This window comes from Mus musculus, chromosome 6 (assembly GCF_000001635.26).
Source record: "Mus musculus strain C57BL/6J chromosome 6, GRCm38.p6 C57BL/6J".
Lineage (NCBI taxonomy): Eukaryota > Metazoa > Chordata > Mammalia > Rodentia > Muridae > Mus > Mus musculus.
Window position 1 is genome coordinate 41,210,836 of NC_000072.6, and position 21,139 is coordinate 41,231,974.

The 21,139-nt window shown below is 37.3% G+C and overlaps 2 pseudogenes, 3 gene segments (V, D, J or C) and 1 further gene; all 6 read left to right on the plus strand.

Annotated features, from left to right (window-relative positions):
* The window catches only part of Tcrb (T cell receptor beta chain), a 667,076-nt gene that overhangs the window by 319,540 nt on the left and 326,397 nt on the right, over positions 1-21,139 (plus strand).
* Trbv22 (T cell receptor beta variable 22) lies at positions 1,240-1,699 on the plus strand (annotated as a pseudogene). Its single transcript is given in 2 exon segments — positions 1,240-1,288; positions 1,401-1,699. Coding segments are annotated over 2 exon segments (348 nt in total).
* Positions 5,238-5,691, plus strand: Trbv23 (T cell receptor beta, variable V23). The segment is given in 2 exon segments: positions 5,238-5,286; positions 5,394-5,691. Coding segments are annotated over 2 exon segments (347 nt in total).
* Trbv24 (T cell receptor beta, variable 24) lies at positions 7,256-7,722 on the plus strand. The segment is given in 2 exon segments: positions 7,256-7,304; positions 7,425-7,722. Coding segments are annotated over 2 exon segments (347 nt in total).
* On the plus strand, positions 10,839-11,375 carry Trbv25 (T cell receptor beta variable 25; annotated as a pseudogene). The gene is given in 2 exon segments: positions 10,839-10,882; positions 11,099-11,375. Coding segments are annotated over 2 exon segments (321 nt in total).
* On the plus strand, positions 16,690-17,078 carry Trbv26 (T cell receptor beta, variable 26). The segment is given in 2 exon segments: positions 16,690-16,738; positions 16,861-17,078. Coding segments are annotated over 2 exon segments (267 nt in total).

Here is a 21,139-nt window from a genome sequence, read left to right on the forward strand (position 1 = left end):
ATATTTCATCCACAAAAAATTAGTTATTTCTATCAATATTTACATACTCAAGAAAGGCTAGTGCAGAGAACTTCTAAAAGTACTTACAAATTCATTTCCTTAGAAATCAATAAAAAAATACATGTAAAAATTAAGCAAAATGCCTAATGAGTATCTTACAAGCTAAGAACTTGGATAAACTGTAAATATCACTAAAATTTACAATTATTCAGAAGAAATACAATCAAGAATCTGTATACAAACAGGAATGACTAAGAACGAGATACATATAAAACATAGTCAGGGCTAGACTTCAATACCAATTTAGAAAGTGAAGGAACCTTCAATTGAATGAGAAAGGAAAATTTCATGGAAATGCATACTTCAGGCTGTTATCTTATTTCTATAGATTGAAAATAGGAATGAGGGAGAGTAAAATAAAGACAAAACTGTCAACAACAACAACAAAAAAAAGATTGTATAACCTAAAACAGTGATTGAAAATGCAGGCAAGAAAAAGCGAGGTTAGCAAAAACAAACACTAGCAAATGAATAAGCTGAAAGACAGTAAAAAAATAGCTACAGGATTAAACATTTTTGAAGCAGTGATCAGTCATAAAGTTATGAAACAGCAGTGATAACAGGGACCAGTAACACAAAGTTAATTAGATGACAAATAGCCTGAAACAATGTCCATCTGTGAGATCGAAACCTATGCATAAGTTAATGAGAAAGGTTCCTTAGGAGAAAATAGAGAAACACTGAAGATAAATTAAATGGTTCATAAGATGAAATATGGTAACAAGGAAGGATAATAATTAGCTAAAAGGAGTCATAAAGGAGCAATTAAAGACCATTTAGTAAAACATAATGTGAAATACTATATATGCACATGTATGAAAATAAGCATGCTTATACACTCACATATATTCTAATGGAAAGAAGACTTAGAAAGAAAATTTCAGAGATTATTACTAAAGCACAAACAGTCTGGTCATTGTCTAGTAGCCGTAAGATGCTTTGTGCAGTGCCTTTTTTGTTTTTAGCTATCTAAAATACATATGTGTTGTTTTTATTAAAAAAGAAAGACAGAAAGAAAACCAAATTTATTTACTTGTTAAAATTTTCCTTCCATACTGTAAAATATGTCAGCAACAACATGCATATATCATGATGGCCATGAATCTGAAAAGGGATCTATCTAGTCATAGAAAAACTGTAGATGAGGTCTGATGTCTCCTTTTGCTAGTCAATGCAATCATGAGCATGTGGCTTCTCTGGTATGTAGCCCTTTATCTCCTAGTAGCAGGTGAGTCTTTGTTCTGGGATTCTTGACAATAGCTCCAAGCCTTCTTTTGTTTGTCAGGATCCTTCTTGGGACACTTGGGCTTTTTAATATTTTCTGTTTTCTTAACTTCTAGGCTCTTTGGATTGCCAAGTTATCCAGACTCCATGACGTCTTTTCAAAGGCAAAGGACAGAAAGCAAAAATGAGCTGTATCCCAGAAAAGGGACATTCTTTTGTTTATTGGTACCAACAGAAGCAGAAAGAAGAGTTAAAGTTTTTTTATTTTTTTTTCAACATCAAGAAGCTCATGACAGAACAGACTTGTTCAAGAAGTGACTCTTAGCTAAGTGTCCCTTAAGCTCACCCTGCAGCTTGGAAATCAGTTCCTCTGAGGCTGGAGACTCAGTGTTATACCTCTGTGCCAGCAGTTGTCCACAGCATTGAAATGTGTGTTGTCTTTAGCACACAAACTCTCCATGGAGCCAACTCAAGAAGCAGGTGATACTCTGGGTTGGAAAAAGTAAGAGAAATTAACTGGAGCCAGTGCAAACCACAGCAGATTTCACAAAAGATTAGAAGGTACCTAGAAGTGGAGCGACAGCTTGACAATTCTGAAAGACTTTGGAGCCAGACCTGGGAAGAATGACCTTCCTATGGTGTTTTCCTCCTCTTTCTGTGCCTTCTGTGTTTCTGTTTGTGTCTACTACTTGTTTTTTTTTTTTTCAATGTGGTACTCATGATGAAAATAAGCTGGTCACCAAAGAGCTCAAACTCAATATCACCATTTTCCCATGCTGATAAGGATCAAGATGGCTCTTTCAAAGTCTGAATTTTAAATGATCTCAAGAGAATAGATTTGCGATGATCTATCATTCCCTTCCCAGGGAACACCTAACACAAGCCCTCTGTGTATGCGTTTTAAGTTATGTGTTGGTTTTTTTTTTTTTTTAATGGATGCTACCTAGATTTTCACTTTGCTCCCAAGGTCAAAGTGAGTGAAATACTCCATATTTCTGTGTGTCATTCACACATGCACTTTTTCCAGAAAAGTATTTCAAGTTTTCTGTAAGCACTAAAGACTTACTGCATCTCACAGTCTGTTATTGTCAATGTGTGGTGTATGTTCAGAGATGTGATTATGGAGAAATGAAGACATATTACTTTCCATATCTGTAAATTATGAAAGGATTCTAGAGACTTATTTTGGATCCATTCTTAATGTAGAATTTCAAAGCCTTTCTCCCAAACCCCATATCTGCCTATGATGTGTCCAACTGACCTACGGTGACCAGTTAAACAGTGCCATGTAGAGATTCTACATTCTTTTCTTTGGATACTACCAGTTTTAACATAAAGTTGAAGAGGGTTATTTTAGAAACACGAAGTCAATACTTCAATACAAAAGGGCAAGGGGAAGAAAGAAGAGAAGAAAGGTTCAGTGGTAGATAGTGCCTGGGGTCCAAGAAAGCAGAAAGCAGGAAGGATTCAAGTGTGAGGCCAGTTATACAATATAATGTAAGTTTTATAACATCTTGATTTAAGATCTTGGATATATATATATATATATATATATATATATATATATATATAGAGAGAGAGAGAGAGAGAGAGAGAGATAGAGAGAGAGACAGAAACAGAGACAGACAGAGAGACAGACAGAGAGACAGACAGAGAGACAGAGAGAGACAGAGAGAGACAGAGACAGAGAGGGAGACAGAGAGAGAGAATGACAATGACAGAGAGAAAGACAGAGACAGAATGAGGCAAAGACAGAGAGACAAAAAGAAGCTAATAAATTAATAATATTAGCACTGTCCAAAAGTAATAAGAGATATTAATTTGGATATTATATTTATCTTATGAATTCTCAAAATATAGATGTGTAGCTTATATTAATGAAACAATACAAGATAGTTCTGAAAGAGTGAAATATCATTAGGTTTTATTTAGTGGCGCAATGAAAGACTATCCTGTCACCACAAATTGCTTTGGTGGTACCGAAACAATAATGTAACAATTGCATCTGTAAAGGGATCCATTCACAGGAAGGTTGCACATGAAGCCTTTAGTGGCTTCCTATGATTATTTTTCTCTTCTTTTGTCCACCTCTTGCTTTTCTCTCTCAGCCTACTTTCCTTCTCATTGATACAGTTTCATGCGGAGAATAAGACAGTCACTAAAGATAACATGTTCCAATAGTCTCATTAAACATTAACACAGTTCCTTATGAGCTTAGTTTTGAAATCTCGAGACAAAAGGAATTTTGAAGATCCAGGCAAGACCGTGTCATAGACAAACCACTGTAGACACATACGTATCTATTTTGACACAGCATAACTGGTCATTTTATTAATGATACAAATCTGATACTTAGATCGCTATCCTTCCTTATCTGAAATGGATTGAAACACCATGTGTGTATGCACAACGCCTATCTGTTTTTTTTTTAATCATAGCTACATACTATTCCCTCCATATCCATTTGTTCCAGGAGATAAATTAAGTTTTTTTCTAGCTTACTGACAGAATTGAAACACCTGGACTGAACCTGTCATGAGCTTTTATAATCTTCAAGAGCACCGTGAGAAACATGAGGGTTGAGACATGGACTATTACATATATAGCTCGCTTTACACATCTTAAAAGTTACTCTTTATCTCCAGAAACATATATCAGAGCACAGCATTTCTTCCATGTCCTCATATCTGTTCCTGACACAACCCAGTGAATAGCCAGAGCTAATCTAGAAGTGATAGTAGGTTTAGTAGATTCCACATTTTTTCACTTTCTCAGATCTGTTTTATGATTAAAATGCAGATGGATAATTTAAGAATAAATAAAATCAAGCCAGATGTGGTGGTGCACTCCTTTAATCCCAGCACTGGGGAGGCAGAAGCAGGCAGATTTCTGAGTTCGAGGCCAGCTTGGTCTACAAAGTGAGTTCCAGGACAGCCAGGGCTATAAAGAGAAACCCTGTCTCGAAAAACAAAAACAAAAACAAAAACAAAAACAAAAAAGAATAAATAAAATCAACAACTCAACAAGAAAGCAGAAGGGCCGAGAAAGAAATCTATTTCCTGTATATAGAGGAGGCAGTACATTGTTGTGGTGGCTCAGGCTTATAATTGATGGGCTACACAGCTGATTTTGACAGAAAGAGAAGGAGAGAATGAGAAAACTCTAAAATACCATTATACCATAAAGACTATAGTTAATGGATTAAAGGTATAAGAATTACCTGACAGTAGTATGAGCCTTTAAATTTGGTATTTTCTTTACTTTATAGCTTTTTAAAATATAGATGTATTGTTATGATAGTAAAGTAATTGGAAAATTTTTTAGATGAATAAAACTTTAACAAATTATATTTAGTAGTTACAGAAAAGCTCCTTTTTTCTTTTTTTATTGACTATTTTATTTATTTACATTTCAAATGTTATCTCATTTCCCGATTTCCGTCCTATCCCATCCCCCTTCCTGCTTCTATGAGGGTGTGCCCCCACCCAGTCCGGACTTCCTGCCCTCACAGTCCCCTACGTTGGGGCATTGAGCCTTTATGGAACCAAGGGCCTCTTCTCCCATTGATGCCCAACAAGGCGATCCTCTGCTACATATATGGCTTGAGCCATGGGTCCCTCCATGTGTACTCCTTGGTTGGTGGTTTAGACGCTGGAAGCTCTGGTTGGTTGATATTGTTGTTCTTTGTATGGGGTTACAAATCCCTTCAGCTCCTTCAGTCCTTTCTCTAATTTCTCCATTGGGGACCCTGTGCTTAGTCCAATGGTTAGCTTCGAGCATCTGCCTCTGTATATGTCAGGCTCTGGCAGAGAAAAGCTCTTTTAATACTGTGAACTGCTTTGGTGGTGACACAAAGCCATAATGTAAGAACTGAATTTACCAAGGGATGATGTCACAGGAAGGATACTGATAAAACAAGAAGACACCACATCCTTTGCCGCTCCAGTGGGGCCATGGGTGCACGGCTCATTTGCTATGTAGCACTTTGCCTCCTGGGGGCAGGTGAGACCTAAGCTTGCAAGATAGATTCAAACACACCCAAATAATTTTCCTTGCTGGAGTCTCTCCTGGCCGGTGTAAATATGCTTTATTTTTTAATTTTCTTCCAGGCTCTTTTGATGCTGCAGTTACACAGAAGCCAAGATATTTGATCAAAATGAAAGGCCAGGAAGCAGAGATGAAATGTATCCCTGAAAAGGGGCACACTGCTGTTTTCTGGTATCAACAAAAGCAGAGCAAAGAATTAAAGTTCCTGATTTACTTTCAGAATCAACAGCCTCTTGATCAAATAGACATGGTCAAGGAGAGATTCTCAGCTGTGTGCCCCTCCAGCTCACTCTGCAGCCTGGGAATCAGAACGTGCGAAGCAGAAGACTCAGCACTGTACTTGTGCTCCAGCAGTCAATCCACAGCGCTGAAGTGTGCACTCCCCCTGCACACAAACTCACCCGGGAGCCACTTGGGGAGCAGGTGAGGTTGGAAGGAAGGAAGAGAAATTAATGAGCCAGTGCAAACCACAACAAATTTCACACAGGAGAGAGTTTAGAAGAGACACTTCTAAAACAGCACACCCAGACCAAGTCAGCTCTTCATATTGCTTCTCTCTCTTCTTTATTTTATTTTTTTTCTGTTTTTTTTCTGACCCTTCTTGCTATGAATTTTCTTTCACGTGGTCTTCATGGTAATCAGATGATTACCAATATCATAAAGTTAGTTGGTATTATTTTGCCAAACTGTTAAGTTTGGTTACTTTGAAACCTATATCTTAAGGGGAAATAGGTTTGTAATGATTTGACCATGGTTTTCTTGGTGAACATTCAAGTCTGCACACATCTGTAGTATCTTAATCACATAGTACAATACTGCTGCTTGTAACTCCCGTGACCTCAACTTGAGTGAAGCACTTCATGTTTCTGTGTGTTCATCTAATCTGTCCCTTCTAAATGAAAGAGTGTATTCAAAATCGACTTTTGCCAGAAAGGAAATACATTGTCCACAGCTTCCTTACAAAATTGAAACCCAGGTACTTATATACATAGACAATTACAATAACTTTGCAGTATTTCATGCCCTGCCATATGAGAGTTGAAATATGAAGCATATGTTCTGTGTGTGTTTTATTTTACATATGTACATATTACCAAATGATTATTCATAATTAATGTGTGCTCCAGTCCCATTGTGAAACACACAAGCCTTTCTCTTGTATTCTCATCTCTCCCACTGACATTATCCAGTGACCAGACCAAGCCATTTTTTGCACTGCCAGTAGCTTGACTATCTCCCACAATCCCATGTTGTTCTGTCCCAAAACATCATCAATTCCATGATAGAGATACAGACAAAAAATAATAAATAAATAAATAATATCACTAATTTATTAGGGGACAATAACGGAAGAGATTTTGGCCAATGATATGTGCAGAGATGAATGGGAGAGAAAGCTGCTGTGGTGGTTCCAGCCTATGACAACAGTGGGGTGGCTGAGAGGAAGAACCACTAATATATTAAGGAAATAGAAGGGAGACTTGTTGGGAAGAAGGTTGATTGGGAAGGGAAGAAAATTAGTGGAGACAATGGCAAGAATATGATCAAAGTAATATGTGCATATATAATGAGTATGTATATAACACAACTGTAAGAGAATAAAATACAGAACATGTACTGTAAACACCGTCCAGTGGTAGCACATTTTGATCTGATATTATCATTTCATGACTTCACAAAAACTCAAGTGCATTGGTTATGTTAGTCAAATACACATACAACTGTTTTTGAATGAATATAAGAGTCAATGAGCTATCTCTAACAAAGGTGAGGAAAAGCTTTCTTTCTGATACTAAGAACTTTCTCATTCTCACTGGTCACAGAAAGCAGTAATATGATAGTGGAGTTGGCAAAAGATCACGTCACAGGAAGACTGCAGATGACAACATGAAAACACTGCATCCTCTGCTGGCCTAGTGTGATCATGGGTGCAAGACTGCTCTGCTGTGTAGCACTTTGTCTGCTTGGGGCAGGTAAGAACTGAGTCAAAAGGGAAAGGACTTGTCCTCACACTCCACACTACAGTTCCCAATGTTTTTCCCTTTCAGAGTCCCTCCTGTCCTGTTCTCATTTTCTGTTTCCCCCTCTTCCAGGCTCTTTTGTTGCTGGAGTAACCCAGACTCCACGATACCTGGTCAAAGAGAAAGGACAGAAAGCACACATGAGTTGTAGTCCTGAAAAAGGGCACACTGCCTTTTACTGGTATCAACAGAACCAGAAACAAGAACTTACATTTTTGATTAACTTTCGAAATGAAGAAATTATGGAACAAACAGACTTGGTCAAGAAGAGATTCTCAGCTAAGTGTTCCTCGAACTCACAGTGCATCCTGGAAATCCTATCCTCTGAAGAAGACGACTCAGCACTGTAGCTCTGTGCCAGCAGTCTGTACACAGCGCTGAAATGTACGTTGCCCTCTATGCATAAAACCATTGTGGACACAATTCAGGAAGCAGGTGAGACCAGAAACGGGAAGGCGGTCACAGAAACTTCCTAGATCTGGCACCAACTGCAGCAGATTTCACACAGGACTGGAGGTTATTTAGAGGCCCATGAGAAACAGGCCAGGTCTGAGATAGCTATTCTTCATACCACTTTCTTATCCTTTTTGGCTTGTCTCTTGTTTGTCTGTACCTATCCACCATCACTCTTCCTTCACACTGTGCTCATGGCTGAAAGATGTTAGAGATATACGGATCATAACTTCTGATTGCATCCTTCCATAACACTGATGTTGATTAGCATCAGTGTTTGAGATTTTGTTTTACAAAACTAGTTAAGTGTGTGTGTGTGTGTGTGTGTATTGTGTGTGTGTGCGTGTACACATGTGCATATGCATAAATGTGTGCATATCTATGTGCAGATGGCCATGGAGTTCAGAAGAGGGGTATATCTTTTGGAGCTTGAGTTGCAGACACTTGTGAGTCACTGGATTAAGTACTAGGCTCTGAATTCCTGCCATCTCCTAGATCCAGATGCCCTTAACTGCTGACCACCTTTCTAGCCTCCTGATTTTATGCTTAATTCTTTTTTTTTTGGACATATTTTTTAATTAGGTATTTTCTTCATTTACATTTCCAATGCTATTCCAAAAGTCCCCCCATAACCCCCCCCACTCCCACTTCTTGGCCCTGGCGTTCCCCTGTACTGAGGCATATAAAGTTTGCAAGACCGATGGGCCTCTCTTTCCAATGATGGCCGACTAGGCCATCTTCTGATACATATGCAGCTAGAAACATGAGCTGGGGGGGGGGGCGGGTACTGGTTAGTTCATATTGTTGTTCCACCTATAGGGTTGCAGACCCCGTTAGCTCCTTGGATACTTTCTCTAGCTCCTCCATTGGGGGCCCTGTGTTCCATCCAATAGCTGACTGTGAGCTTCCACTTCTGTGTTTGCTAGGCCCCGGCAAAGCCTCACAAGAGACAGCTATATCTGGGGATGACATAGTAATTGTCTTCCTGAAGAGAACCCTACTCTAGCCACATTTGTAAATGTTGAAAGTCATGCAAATGTCATTTTATTATGGATGCAGTTCTGGCACTCAGATTCTCTCCTGAGCTTGAAGTGAGCAAAACCATGTTTCTGTGAGTCAAGCAGCTTCTTCCTTCTAATGACCTACGGCACACTGTATCCCCTTTCTCTGGAAAGGAAAACTGTTTTTGTCCAGTCTTCTACCAGCATTGTAAACACTCATATGGAGAATTCCATGCAGTTGTCATGTGCCTTTTAAATCACATTATGGTATTATTTTCCCAGAATAATGATTATAGACACATGGAGCATGTCTTAGGGTTTTACTGCTGTGAACAGATACCATGACCAAAGCAACTCTTATAAGGACCACATTTAATTGGGGCTGGCTTACAGCTTCAGATGTTCAGTCTGTTATCATCAAGGCAGGAACATGGCAGCATCCAGGCAGGCATGGTCCAGAAGAAGCTGATACATCTTCATCTGAAGGCTGCTAGAAGAATACTGGCTTCTAGGCAGCTAGGATGAGGGTCTTAAAGCCCACACCCACACTGACACACCTACTCCAACAGGGCCACAACTTCTAATAGTGCCACTCACTGGGCCGAGCATATACAAACTATAACAGAGGGCTATTTTATTTTATTTTATTTGTTGACATAGCATCAAAGAATGTTTGAAAATCACTATATACTGTACAGTCTAACTTTAACATACACAAGAGACTTCCATTATCCTCATATCAACTCAGGAAATTCTCTAGTTATTTAGTCAAGGAAGTTTTACAATGTCTATACATTAAGAAATACCAGCCTTTTGCCATTTCTTAAGACATCACTGGTTTTTAATCATAAAATGAAGATGATAGCTTAAGATACAATAAGTAAAGTTTTTAATAGAAAAAAATACACAAATAAAAGAAAATCCTGAAGTGTGGTATTCAGTGCCTATAATTCCTCAGTGAGAATGGGGATGACTGAGGATCACAATTTAGAATCTAGGATGCCATATATTGCAGAACTAAGAGAGAGAGAGAGGGAGAGGGAGAGGGAGAGGGAGAGGGAGAGGGAGAGGGAGAGGGAGAGGGAGAGGGAGAGGGAGAGGGAGAGGGAGAGAGAGAGAGAGAGAGAGAGAGAGAGAGAGTATCACCAATGATTACATTGTTAGTAGTATGCTGTTTTTATTATGATAGTTATTGTTTAAATAGAATATGTGTTATTGTACATTTTGATGTACAATACAATGCAGGTAACATACTTTCTTTTTAAAATTTATTTTATTTTATTATTTAAATATTTTCTTTATTTACATTTCAAATGCTATCCCAAAAGTTCACTATACCCTCCCCCCTGCCCTGCTCCCCTACCCACCTACTCCCACTTCTTGGCCCTGGCATTCCCCTGTACTGGGGCATATAAAGTTTGCAAGACTTCGGGGCCTCTCTTTCCAATGATGGCCAATTGGGCCATCTTCTGCCACATTTGCAGCTAGAGACATGAGCTTTGGGGGTACTGGTTAGTTTATATTGTTGTCCCACCTATAGGGTTGCAGACCCCTGTAGCTCCTTGGGTACTTTCTCTAGCTCCTCCATTGGGGGCCCTGTGTTCCATCCTATAGATGACTATGAGCATCCACTTCTATATTTGCCAGGGACTGGCATAGCCTCATACGAGACAGCTATATCAGGGTCCCTTCAGCAAAATCTTGCTGGCATATGCAATAGTGTCTGGGTTTGGTGGCTGATTATGGGATGGATCCCCTGGTGAGATAGTCTCTGGATAGTCCATCTTTCATCTTAGCTCCAAACTTTGTCTCTGTAATGTCTTTCATGGGTATTTTGTTCCCCCTATTCTAAGGAGGAATGAAGTATCCACCTGTTGGTATTCCTTCTTCTTGATTTTCTTGTGTTTTGCACATTGTATTTTGGGTATTCTAAGTTTCTGGGCTAATTTCCACTTATAATTAATACTTTCAAAGTTTAAGATATGCAGCCAAATTTGCTAACTTACTATAAATGATCAGCGACATCACAATTATGAGTCTGAAGTGATCACTTCGCAGGAAAACTTGATACAAAGTGTGAGAACCTCATCCTTTTCCTAGTTCTAAGCCATCCTAGCTTCAAGGCTCTTCTACTGCATAGCTTTCTGTTTACTGGAGCAGATGAGTCCTCAGGGAAAAAGAACAATTCTTGCCCAGAGATTGCTAGTTATACATCCTTGTTTTACTTTGTTGATGCCCCTTTTGGTATGCATTCCGTCTTCTGTTTCTTTTCCATTTTCTTTTGATGACAGAGTTATCCAGACTCACATTCAGACTCATCTGGCAAAGAGGAAAGGACAAAGAGCAAAGATGAGCTGATAGTCCTATGTGGCATATTACTGGTTTTTGGTATCACAGGAACAGAAGAAAGAGTTTAGGGTTCTTTTGTATTTACAGAATCAAGAAGCTATTCAACAAATAGGTTCAGAAGTGATCCAGAGCAGAATGTTTCCCAATCTCATCCTTCATCTTGGAAATGCAGTCCTCAGAAGCAGGAGATTCTACATTGCACTTCTGTGCCAGCAGCTCTGAAATATGAACTCTACTTTGTGCACAATCCCTATATGTAGTCAGTTCAGGAAGAAGGTGATGCTCTTGGTTAGAAGGAAGTAACAGAGTTAACAAGAGTTAATGTAAGCTGCAAAGAACTTTGTTTCTCACAAGGCTTCATGGTATCTAAAAATCATGGAATGATATCCTGAAAATTCTATTATAACTCTTCCCTCTTAAGGTGAGTCTAGATTAAGGCAGTGATTTTTTTATATCACCTTTCCCAACCTTTCTTTACATTCCTTATTGTTTGATTTTTCTACCTATAAACTTTCTTCTTTAATTCAGTACTTATGGAGATGATGAGCTGATAGTCCTAATAGTTCATCAAGATCACAAATAAAACAAACATTACTCTACCCTGTTGATAAATATCAGGTTGCCAACAAAAGAGATGTGCAGATCAATTAATAGAATGGAGCATTAAAAAAAATCTCATCCATTTATAGTCTTCTAATGTTTGAAGGAGACATAAGAATTATGCACAGAAAAGGAAATATGCCTTTTAATAAATAGTGCATGTAGAACTGAATGCCACATATAGAATACTAGAATAAGGTGCACATATCTTCTTCTGCACAAAAATCTATTCAAAATGAATCAAAGATTTCAATTATTTAAGACCTGGAACTCTTAAAAAATCGGGAGAAAAGAAATAGAGTTAAAATACCTAAAGATATAAATATAGGGAAGGTCTTTCAGAAAAGAATTCAAACAGTGTAAGAAATAATTCTGTGGATGTCATGAAATTTGAAATCTTCACACAGTAAAGAAAATAATCTCTAAAGAGATGACCTGCATAATGGAATAAAGTCCTCTCGCTGTGTATCTGAAAGGAAATTTTTATCTATAATATATGAAAAGTTGCAGAAGTTAAACATTGCCTCACATAAATCATCTAGTCAATACAATACATGAATACATATATTAAATAGAATTCTCAAACTATAGAAACAGGTGCTAATGTAAATTGAAAAGGTGTTCAATACACATAGTCTTCAGGAAAGTACAAACAAAATCCACATTGAAATATGTTCATAGTGGCTATGACCAAGAGGATAGACAGCAAGAGATAACTGCTGATAAGATTGTGGAAGTTGAATCCTTTCATGTTGTTGAGGGGAATGTAAACTGTTATAGCTAGAGAAAAACAGGTATGGAGAGATCCAAAAATTAAAAATGAATGTATCATGATCCATTTATGCTTTATGCTATGTGGGTAAATCCATTGGATTTATACTAGTATACTACAGAGATATTTGTGCACCTTTATTTTTTTTTTACTATACTGTTCACAAAGGCAGCATATAGAAAACAGCTAGCACTCCATCAACAGATGAAGGAAAAGACCCGTATACTGCATATATGCGGTAGAATTATGTTCAGTTGTAAATAAGAATGAAAAGTATTTAAAACTAGAAATCATTATGGGAAAATACTATCAGAAAGAAAATATGAAATATGTTTTTACTTATACACAGAAAAATATTCTCTCACATGTAGAATTGCCATGAAAGCAGTCAAAAGAATATGAGATGACAGGAAAGGGCAGTGGAAAGCATGAGAATGTTATGGGATATGTACAACAAGAAAGTAAGAGGAAGTGTTGGTAGGAGGAAGGGGTGAGAATATGGAGGACAAGAAACGGGACAGGGGAGTTTCAAATAAGAACAACATTTAATGTTGCACATACATGTAAGGGAAAAGTGTCATTCTGAAACATGTTTTTGTATACTAATTTTATTTTAATTAAAAAGTAAGCTTGGCCTTTTCTAAGTCTGGCTGAAAACCTCAAGATCACAAATGCCTTATCATAATTTAGCTATAATTTTCTCTGTGAGGCACCTTGTGTACATAAAATAACTCAGATGTTCCTCTACTCTGAATGAATTTCTGTCTCTTACACTTTACCCCTGAGCTCAAGGAAGTGAAATACCTCATGTTTGTTTGCTTACCTTGTCTAGTCCTCATAAATGATGCATAGTACTTCCTCCATATCTATATATCCAGTAAAGAAACCAATTTTTACTCAAGTCCCCTACCAGCATTGAACAACACTTGAAATATTATAATTTATTCATAGCATTGTATAAACAGAAACGTGATGGTTGAGACATAGATGTTTACATGCTTGCTTCCTTATACATAACTCCATATTAACAGAATAGTACACAAAAATACCCTTTATCTCCAGTTACACATAAAGATGCACAGGCCTTTCTCTTATGTCTTCATTCACTAACTGGATTGAGCCAGTCTAGCTGTGACAGTAAATTCAGTCTACCCCATAATGTCTTACTATGTCCTAAAACATCACCAGTCTTATGATATGGAAGCGAATAGTTTAAGAAATAAAAAAGGTAATAATGTAATTAAAATGAGAATGGGGAGAGAGTTAAAGATATATTAATATATAAAGAGAGATGTACATGATGTGTTTGTGTGTGTGTGTGTAAGAGAGATTGTGAGGGAAGAGACAGAGAGGGAGGGAGGGGGAGGGAGAGAGCGAAGAGAGAGAGAGAGAGAGAGAGAGAGAGAGAGAGAGAGAGAGAGAGAGAGAGAGAGAGAGAGCGCCATTGCAGGAAGGGGACTCTTGGGAAGAGGAAAGGGTTTTGTAAGGGAGAAAAGAAGGCAATAGGTGCCAATGGGAGAAAATATGACCATAACTCATTGTTCATATATAGCTGAACAGGCAAGGAACATAAGAAAATGAAATTAAGCTTCTGAGGCCCAATCCTATGCTGAGGAGCTACTGGTAAATTATGCCTGCCAGGGCAGGGAGATCCCCTTTCCTTTGGTAGGTCACAATTAGTAGGATGCCCATACCCTACTGAATGACCTTATGTGTATGGATTACACTAACTGAACTCAATGGGTTAAAACTAACTAACTAACTAACTAACTAACTAACTAACTAATTAAATTAAGAGGAATACATGCTGACATGTTCTGGAAGGATGTTGGGGAAAAAAAAGGAAGGAATGAGGGTGGACACAGTGAAGACACATTGTCCACAAGCACAAAATTTTCAAAGTGTAAATTTAAAATATTATTAAAAAAGAAAATACTAATGTATTACCTAGCAATAATACAATATGTTAACTCTACTATTTGTTGATTTTAGGACTTCTTGAAATATAACTGTACTGTTTATGATAGAAAAATAGTTATAAAATACTTTTTGTGGATAAAATAGAATTTGTGATCTTTAGCTACCAGCTTATTTCTGCTCTGAATACTGTATGAAAAGAGAAAGATGCTGAGCATGGAGAGAATACCACATTGCAGACAAAGGAAGGAAAAAATGTGGTACAGATATCAATCTTCCCACACTGGGCTGTGGCTATATTAAAGCTGCCATCCCTTGACTGCTGAACACACTCTGGACAGAGGAGAGCAGGCTGTAGCTCACACTGACTCCAGTTAACAACTGTTCTTCACTTCCAACTCATATGGTACCTGCTTCCTGGTTTGAGTCTGGGACTGGTTTGTGCACTAAAGAAAACGCACATTTCCCTGCTGTAGACAGACTGTTTGCACAGAGGTTCACTGTCCTGTTAAAGATCAGCCTGAGTCTTTCTTTGAGTCTTGGATTTTAAATCTCAAGGGGCAGGATCAATTTGTGATGAGCTCTCTGTGGACTTCTGGGGAGTTTCCAGCTCTGGTCACATTTATATATGTTTAAAGTCACATAAAGGTTATTTTGTTATGGATACAACTTTGCACCTTGGATTCTCCAAGATAAATGAAGCATCCTGTGTTTCTACATACACATTGCTCTATATTGGTATCTGGTTTTCCATATCCATTTCCTCTAGAAATGAAAAAAATCTTTCAATCTCTTGCCAACAATCAAAGTATTTGTACCAAAAATTTTATACAGTTGACCATATACTTTTATAATCACTCTATATTATCAGATACCCAGAATTGTGACTATTGAGGCATGGTATGCTATGCATATTTTTTGTCTTATGTATTTCTCCATTTATTACTAGGTATATAATCAAAATGTATAGGCTATTGGCAATGTGGAGTGCCAAGATGCTTATTATATGAGGATCTGAAATTGAAATCCAGAATCCACATTAAAAAAAAAAAGCCTGAAACAGGATATATACTTTTAATCACTATGCTGGTGAGGTAAGGACAGTTATATTCCTACAACATGCTAGTCAGCTTTCTTAGAAGAATCTTTGAGCTCCTGGTAAAAGTCAGAGTCTTTGTCTCTCTCCAACATCCCTTCTCAAAGATAACAAAACAAACAAACAAACAAAACAAAAGGTGTAGGAAAGATAATGATTGCTACTGTATGAAGATCTTCTTTTTCCATTCCTGGACCTATGTAGTGGAAAGGGAAAACTGACTCTTGGAAATTGTCCTTTGACTTTCTCATATATATAAGTCCCAACCCCCACACAAAATAAAAAAATAAATGCAAGTAATGTAAAATCTTTTTTATAAATAGATGCAGGATTGAGGAAGTTATTTGGTGTTGACCTCTGCCCGCACATGCATGCATACTCAATGCATACTCAATGCACACATACACATGAATACATACATACATACATAGATACACACACACACACCGTTACTGAGCACAGCAGGCTTCCTCCTTTATCCTTTGTAACGTCTCTTCACCTTATCCTGCAATGTAGATCAAGACAGTCTAAGAAAGGCTATATTAAGAGGTACTAATATCTTGTTTTCTCCTAGTCACTGGTTTTTATCATAAAACACAGATAATAACATAAATATCCAGTATAATAAAATATTTAATAAGACAATTGTCTTGTAAGGATAGAGATGCTGAGGGGAATGAGAAGAGCCTGGCTGCTGTGCATAATCCTGAAATTTCCAACAACTGGGATATGGAGGACTAAGGATGAGAACAATGAATTTGGTTTGGATTTTGGTATTTTATTGTGCTATCATTATAAACACATTTATAAATATGGGATACTGTTTAACTTATTGGAAAGAGTTACAAAACATTTTTGGAAATCCTGGGTATTGAACTTAGGCCTCATACATTGAAGGCAAGCACTTTACCACTGAACTACATACAGCCTTATCCTTATGAAGTAAATTTAAATATATGAAATATCACCCGGTCTGTTTTCAGTCTTAGGGTACAGGATTTTCTACTGTTTCAGGGACTACATTGGAAAGTAACATGAATTAGCAATACAACAGCTATGAATCTGTAGGTGTCACGTCAGTGTCACGCCCCAGGAAGTGTAATGAGGAAGATTGAGAACACTTCAACCTTTTCGTACTTCTAAGCCACCATGGCTACAAGGCTCCTCTGTTACACAGTACTTTGTCTCCTGGGTGCAAGTAAGTCCTAAGGACAAAAAGACAGTCTTTGACCTGGAGATTGCCAACCCATATCTAAGTATTTTTCCTTGTCAAGGCCCCTTCTTGTCTGTATTTACATCTTTTGTTTTCTTCTCTTCTAGGAATTTTGAATTCAAAAGTCATTCAGACTCCAAGATATCTGGTGAAAGGGCAAGGACAAAAAGCAAAGATGAGGTGTATCCCTGAAAAGGGACATCCAGTTGTATTCTGGTATCAACAAAATAAGAACAATGAGTTTAAATTTTTGATTAACTTTCAGAATCAAGAAGTTCTTCAGCAAATAGACATGACTGAAAAACGATTCTCTGCTGAGTGTCCTTCAAACTCACCTTGCAGCCTAGAAATTCAGTCCTCTGAGGCAGGAGACTCAGCACTGTACCTCTGTGCCAGCAGTCTGTCCACAGCATTGAAATGTGCATTCTCTCCAGTGCATAAACCCACCATGGACTTGTCTAAGGAAGCAGGTGATGCTCTGGGTTGAAAGGAAGTAGCAGAAACTAACTGAAACCTGTATCAACCACAGCAGATTTCATGCTAGGCTAGTGAGCATTTTACAGTTGAGGAGTGATATTCTGATATAGCTCCCTCTGGGTCAGGTCGAGGTGAGTGGCTTATGAGCTCTAATTTTTTCTTTCTTTGTCTGCTTTATATTTTTCTCATTTTGCACACTTCCTTTCTCCTCTTGTATTCATGGCAAAAATAATACTGACATCAAACATCACATTTCCAGTTAGCTCCATATTACCACACTGATAATGATAAAAGTACAAGGAAAAACAGACTAGTCTTGTATAATAGAATAAAGTCACAGTTATAGCCACTTAATCTTTTACAAAGGTTTCAAAATATACTTTTGAGAAAAGACAGCCTACTCAAGAAGTGATATTGGGAGAAGTAACCAACTGCTTTCTGATCAAAGTTAAAGGCTGCTGCTCATCAAAGTAAAACCCATGCTAGTTACTGAATATCTGGCCCACTATCGTAGTAGACTCTAACATAGAACCTACTTCTATTTTAATTAATGAGCATAGTGTCAAACTGCCCTTAATATAATGATCTCTACACGCATAGATTAGTGCAGTTCTCAACTCTCATGTCTTCATGTAATTGACATAGTTAATACAGACTCACAACTGGCCAGTATGTCCAGATTAAGTGTCTGTGTAGTGCTCAGCCATAAATGGGTCATTTATAATATGTGTATTTCGAGCTAAGACTCAGGAGAAAGATTTTTAAGAAGAGTATGGAGAGGACTGGGGAGAAATAGTGTCTTCTGGGCTTGACTGGGTCATTCTGCTCATGACATCATGGCAGCTTTGATTACCTGTACAAGACCTGCCCAAAATCATGCCAGTCAACATTTCAACACAAATCGAGGAGATGCTCGTGAACTTTACTGAATTGCTACTTCTAGTTGATGGCTCCTGGGCAGGGCTAGGATGAGAAAGCTGGTTTTCTTTAGGTGTGTGGACCCAGGTTGAGTGACCATGGCTCCACATGCATGAGTAGGTGAGCAACACTTATTAACTCAATAGCTTAGAGACCACTATAAAAAAAAAAAAGAACTAAAAATAGGTAGGATAGGAACCTGGGAGACTGAAATGGTGGGAAGTAGGAGGAGTGATGGGGAGGTAAATATAATCAAACTACCTGTGTGTATGAATAAATAAATATATTTTTAAAATTATTTTTTTATGCTCCGTATTTTCTGGCTGTTCCACATCCCATACCTTCCCCCGACCCCCGTCTCCACATGGATGTCTCATTTCTTAATGATTTTGGAAAAATTGGATAACTACAATATCCAAACCTCTCACTCTGTCACATGATATGAACTCACTGATAAATGGATGTTAGCCCAACAACTTAGAATATCCAAGATAAAATTTGCAAAATACATGAAACTCAAGAAGGAAGATCAAAGTGTGGATACTTCAATCCTTGGAATGGGGAACAAGATACCTGTGGAAGGAGTAACAGAGACAAAGTTCTGAGTTGAGATGGAAGGAAGTACCATCCAGAGACTGCCCCAACTGGGGATCCATCCCATATACAACCACCAAAACCAGACACTATTGCATATGTCAGAAAGATTTTGCTGACAGGACCCTGATATAGCTCTCCCTTGTGAGGCTATGCCAGTGCCTGACAAATACAGAAGTGGATGCTCAGAGTCATCTATTGGATGGAACACAGGGCCCCTAATGAAGGAGCTAGAGAAAGTACTCAAGGAGCTAAAGGAGTCTGCAACACTATAGGAGGAATAACAATATGAACTAACTAGTATCCCCCCAGAGCTGTGTCTCTAGTTGCATATGTAGCAGAGGCTGGCCTAGTCAGCCATCTGACTGGGTGAGAGGCCCTTGGTCATGCAAAGATTATATACCCCAGTACAGGACAATGCCAGGACTGGAAGCAGGAGTGGGTGGGTTGGGGAGCAGGGTGGGGGGAGGGTATAGGGGCCTTTGGGGATATAATTTGAAATGTAAATGAAGAAAATATCTAATAAAAAGAAAAAAATCAGTGACTTTCATAGAAGACCTTAGACTAGAAAGTTCAGGTTACATATATATATATATATATATATATATATATATATATATATATATATATATATATATATATATGTGTATGTATATATATATATAATATGTAATATATCTTATATATCAGATATATAAGATATATGTTATAAATACATATATATATATATATATATATATACATATATGTGTGTATGCATATATATATATGGTAAAATTAAGATTTTAAATCACTGTTCCATAGACTTGAACATCCATGTTTATACTTTCATTATTCACTATAACCAAGATATAGAATCAGTGTAAATATCTATCCAGAGATGAATAGAGCATTAAAATATGCCACATAGATACCATTAAGCATTATTTATTTCCAGAGAAGAATGAAATTATGGCATTTAAATAAATCTGGGTTAAACCATACACTGATATGTAGAGTGAAATAATCCTGAATGGTAAAGACAAATATTATATCTTCTCTCATATATATAATCTTAATTTAAGTTTATATATACTTGAGCATGCACACACAAACACATGTATGCGTGTGTATTTAAAATTATAGAGCTATTCATGAGGGAAAGAAAAAGCTCTCAAGTGGGGAGAGAATAAGAGGGAGTAATAGATCTATGTGACATGATAGCAGATGGAGAGACTATTTAGAGGGAGGACGTGGGTACAGCCAGTGAGGCATATATGAACAAAGCATATTGATATCTTACAGAAAATGAGAATGTCAGTCTTTAAGAGGGGTTATGTGGTAAAGTCACTTTCCACCCTAACTTTCCTGATAACCTTAGTTTGATCTCCAGGATCTATAGAATGGAAGAAGAGAAACATTTTTTTAAAAAAACTCCCAGAGTTTTTGTTTGTTTGGTTGGTTTTATTGTTGTCATTATTGAGTTTTTTTGTTTTTTGTTTTTGTTTTTGTGGTTCCTGGATGGAAACAATTCATTTGGTGTTTACCTGGATCTTTCTAAAGAAACTTGAGATCATGAATCATGCTTAATCAAAAGTATAAGTCACTGGGCTCCATAATTTGGTATATATTTTAACATATTAAATAGATATTAAACTTGGAGGAGAATATTAGTGTTCCCTTCTTGCTCTTTCAACACTGTTTACCTACAGAGTTAAACCTTGTTTCTTTTTATTGTGAAGGGCTGTGGTATTTACTTTATACTTATAATTAATCTTTTTGTCTGCTGATATTTTTTTGGTAATAACTATTTCACCTTGCATGGAATTTGTGAAGATTTGTACCTTAGCTAGCATAGAGTACTTTGAGATTTTTATTGTTATTATTTTTAAATTGTTTGTATTGCTTAAAGTTGCTTGCTTTTATATCTCCCTCTCTTCTCTATTTCTTCTTTCTTTCATTTTTCTTTCTATTGATGTCTCTTCTGTCTGTGTCTCCTCTCTCTCCCACTTTCCTTGTTCTCTTTTAATTCTCTTTTTCTCTTCCTTTTTCTCTTTTTACTGTTTTCTCTCTCCCCCTCTCTCCTTTCTCCCTCCTATCTCTCTATTTTCTGTTTCACTCTCCATATGTATCACTAGTGTTATAATCACAATGTAAATAATAGTCTAATTAGAGAAAACTCCAAGCTTGTAAGAATTGATTTGGAGTATGAAAATGGGAGAAAATTTATCTATCTACATCTGCATTACTCTCATTACCTAGTTTTTAGTACTTAATCTTATGATGATGCTTCCTCTAGATTTCTGTTCTCAAATGGTTCACTTATATCATTAGACTGTTTCTTATTAAGGGTTCTGTATTTTTAACAATTTTTGTAGGAATTTCTGATATGTACTAGATAATCAGTCTTCTGTCTGT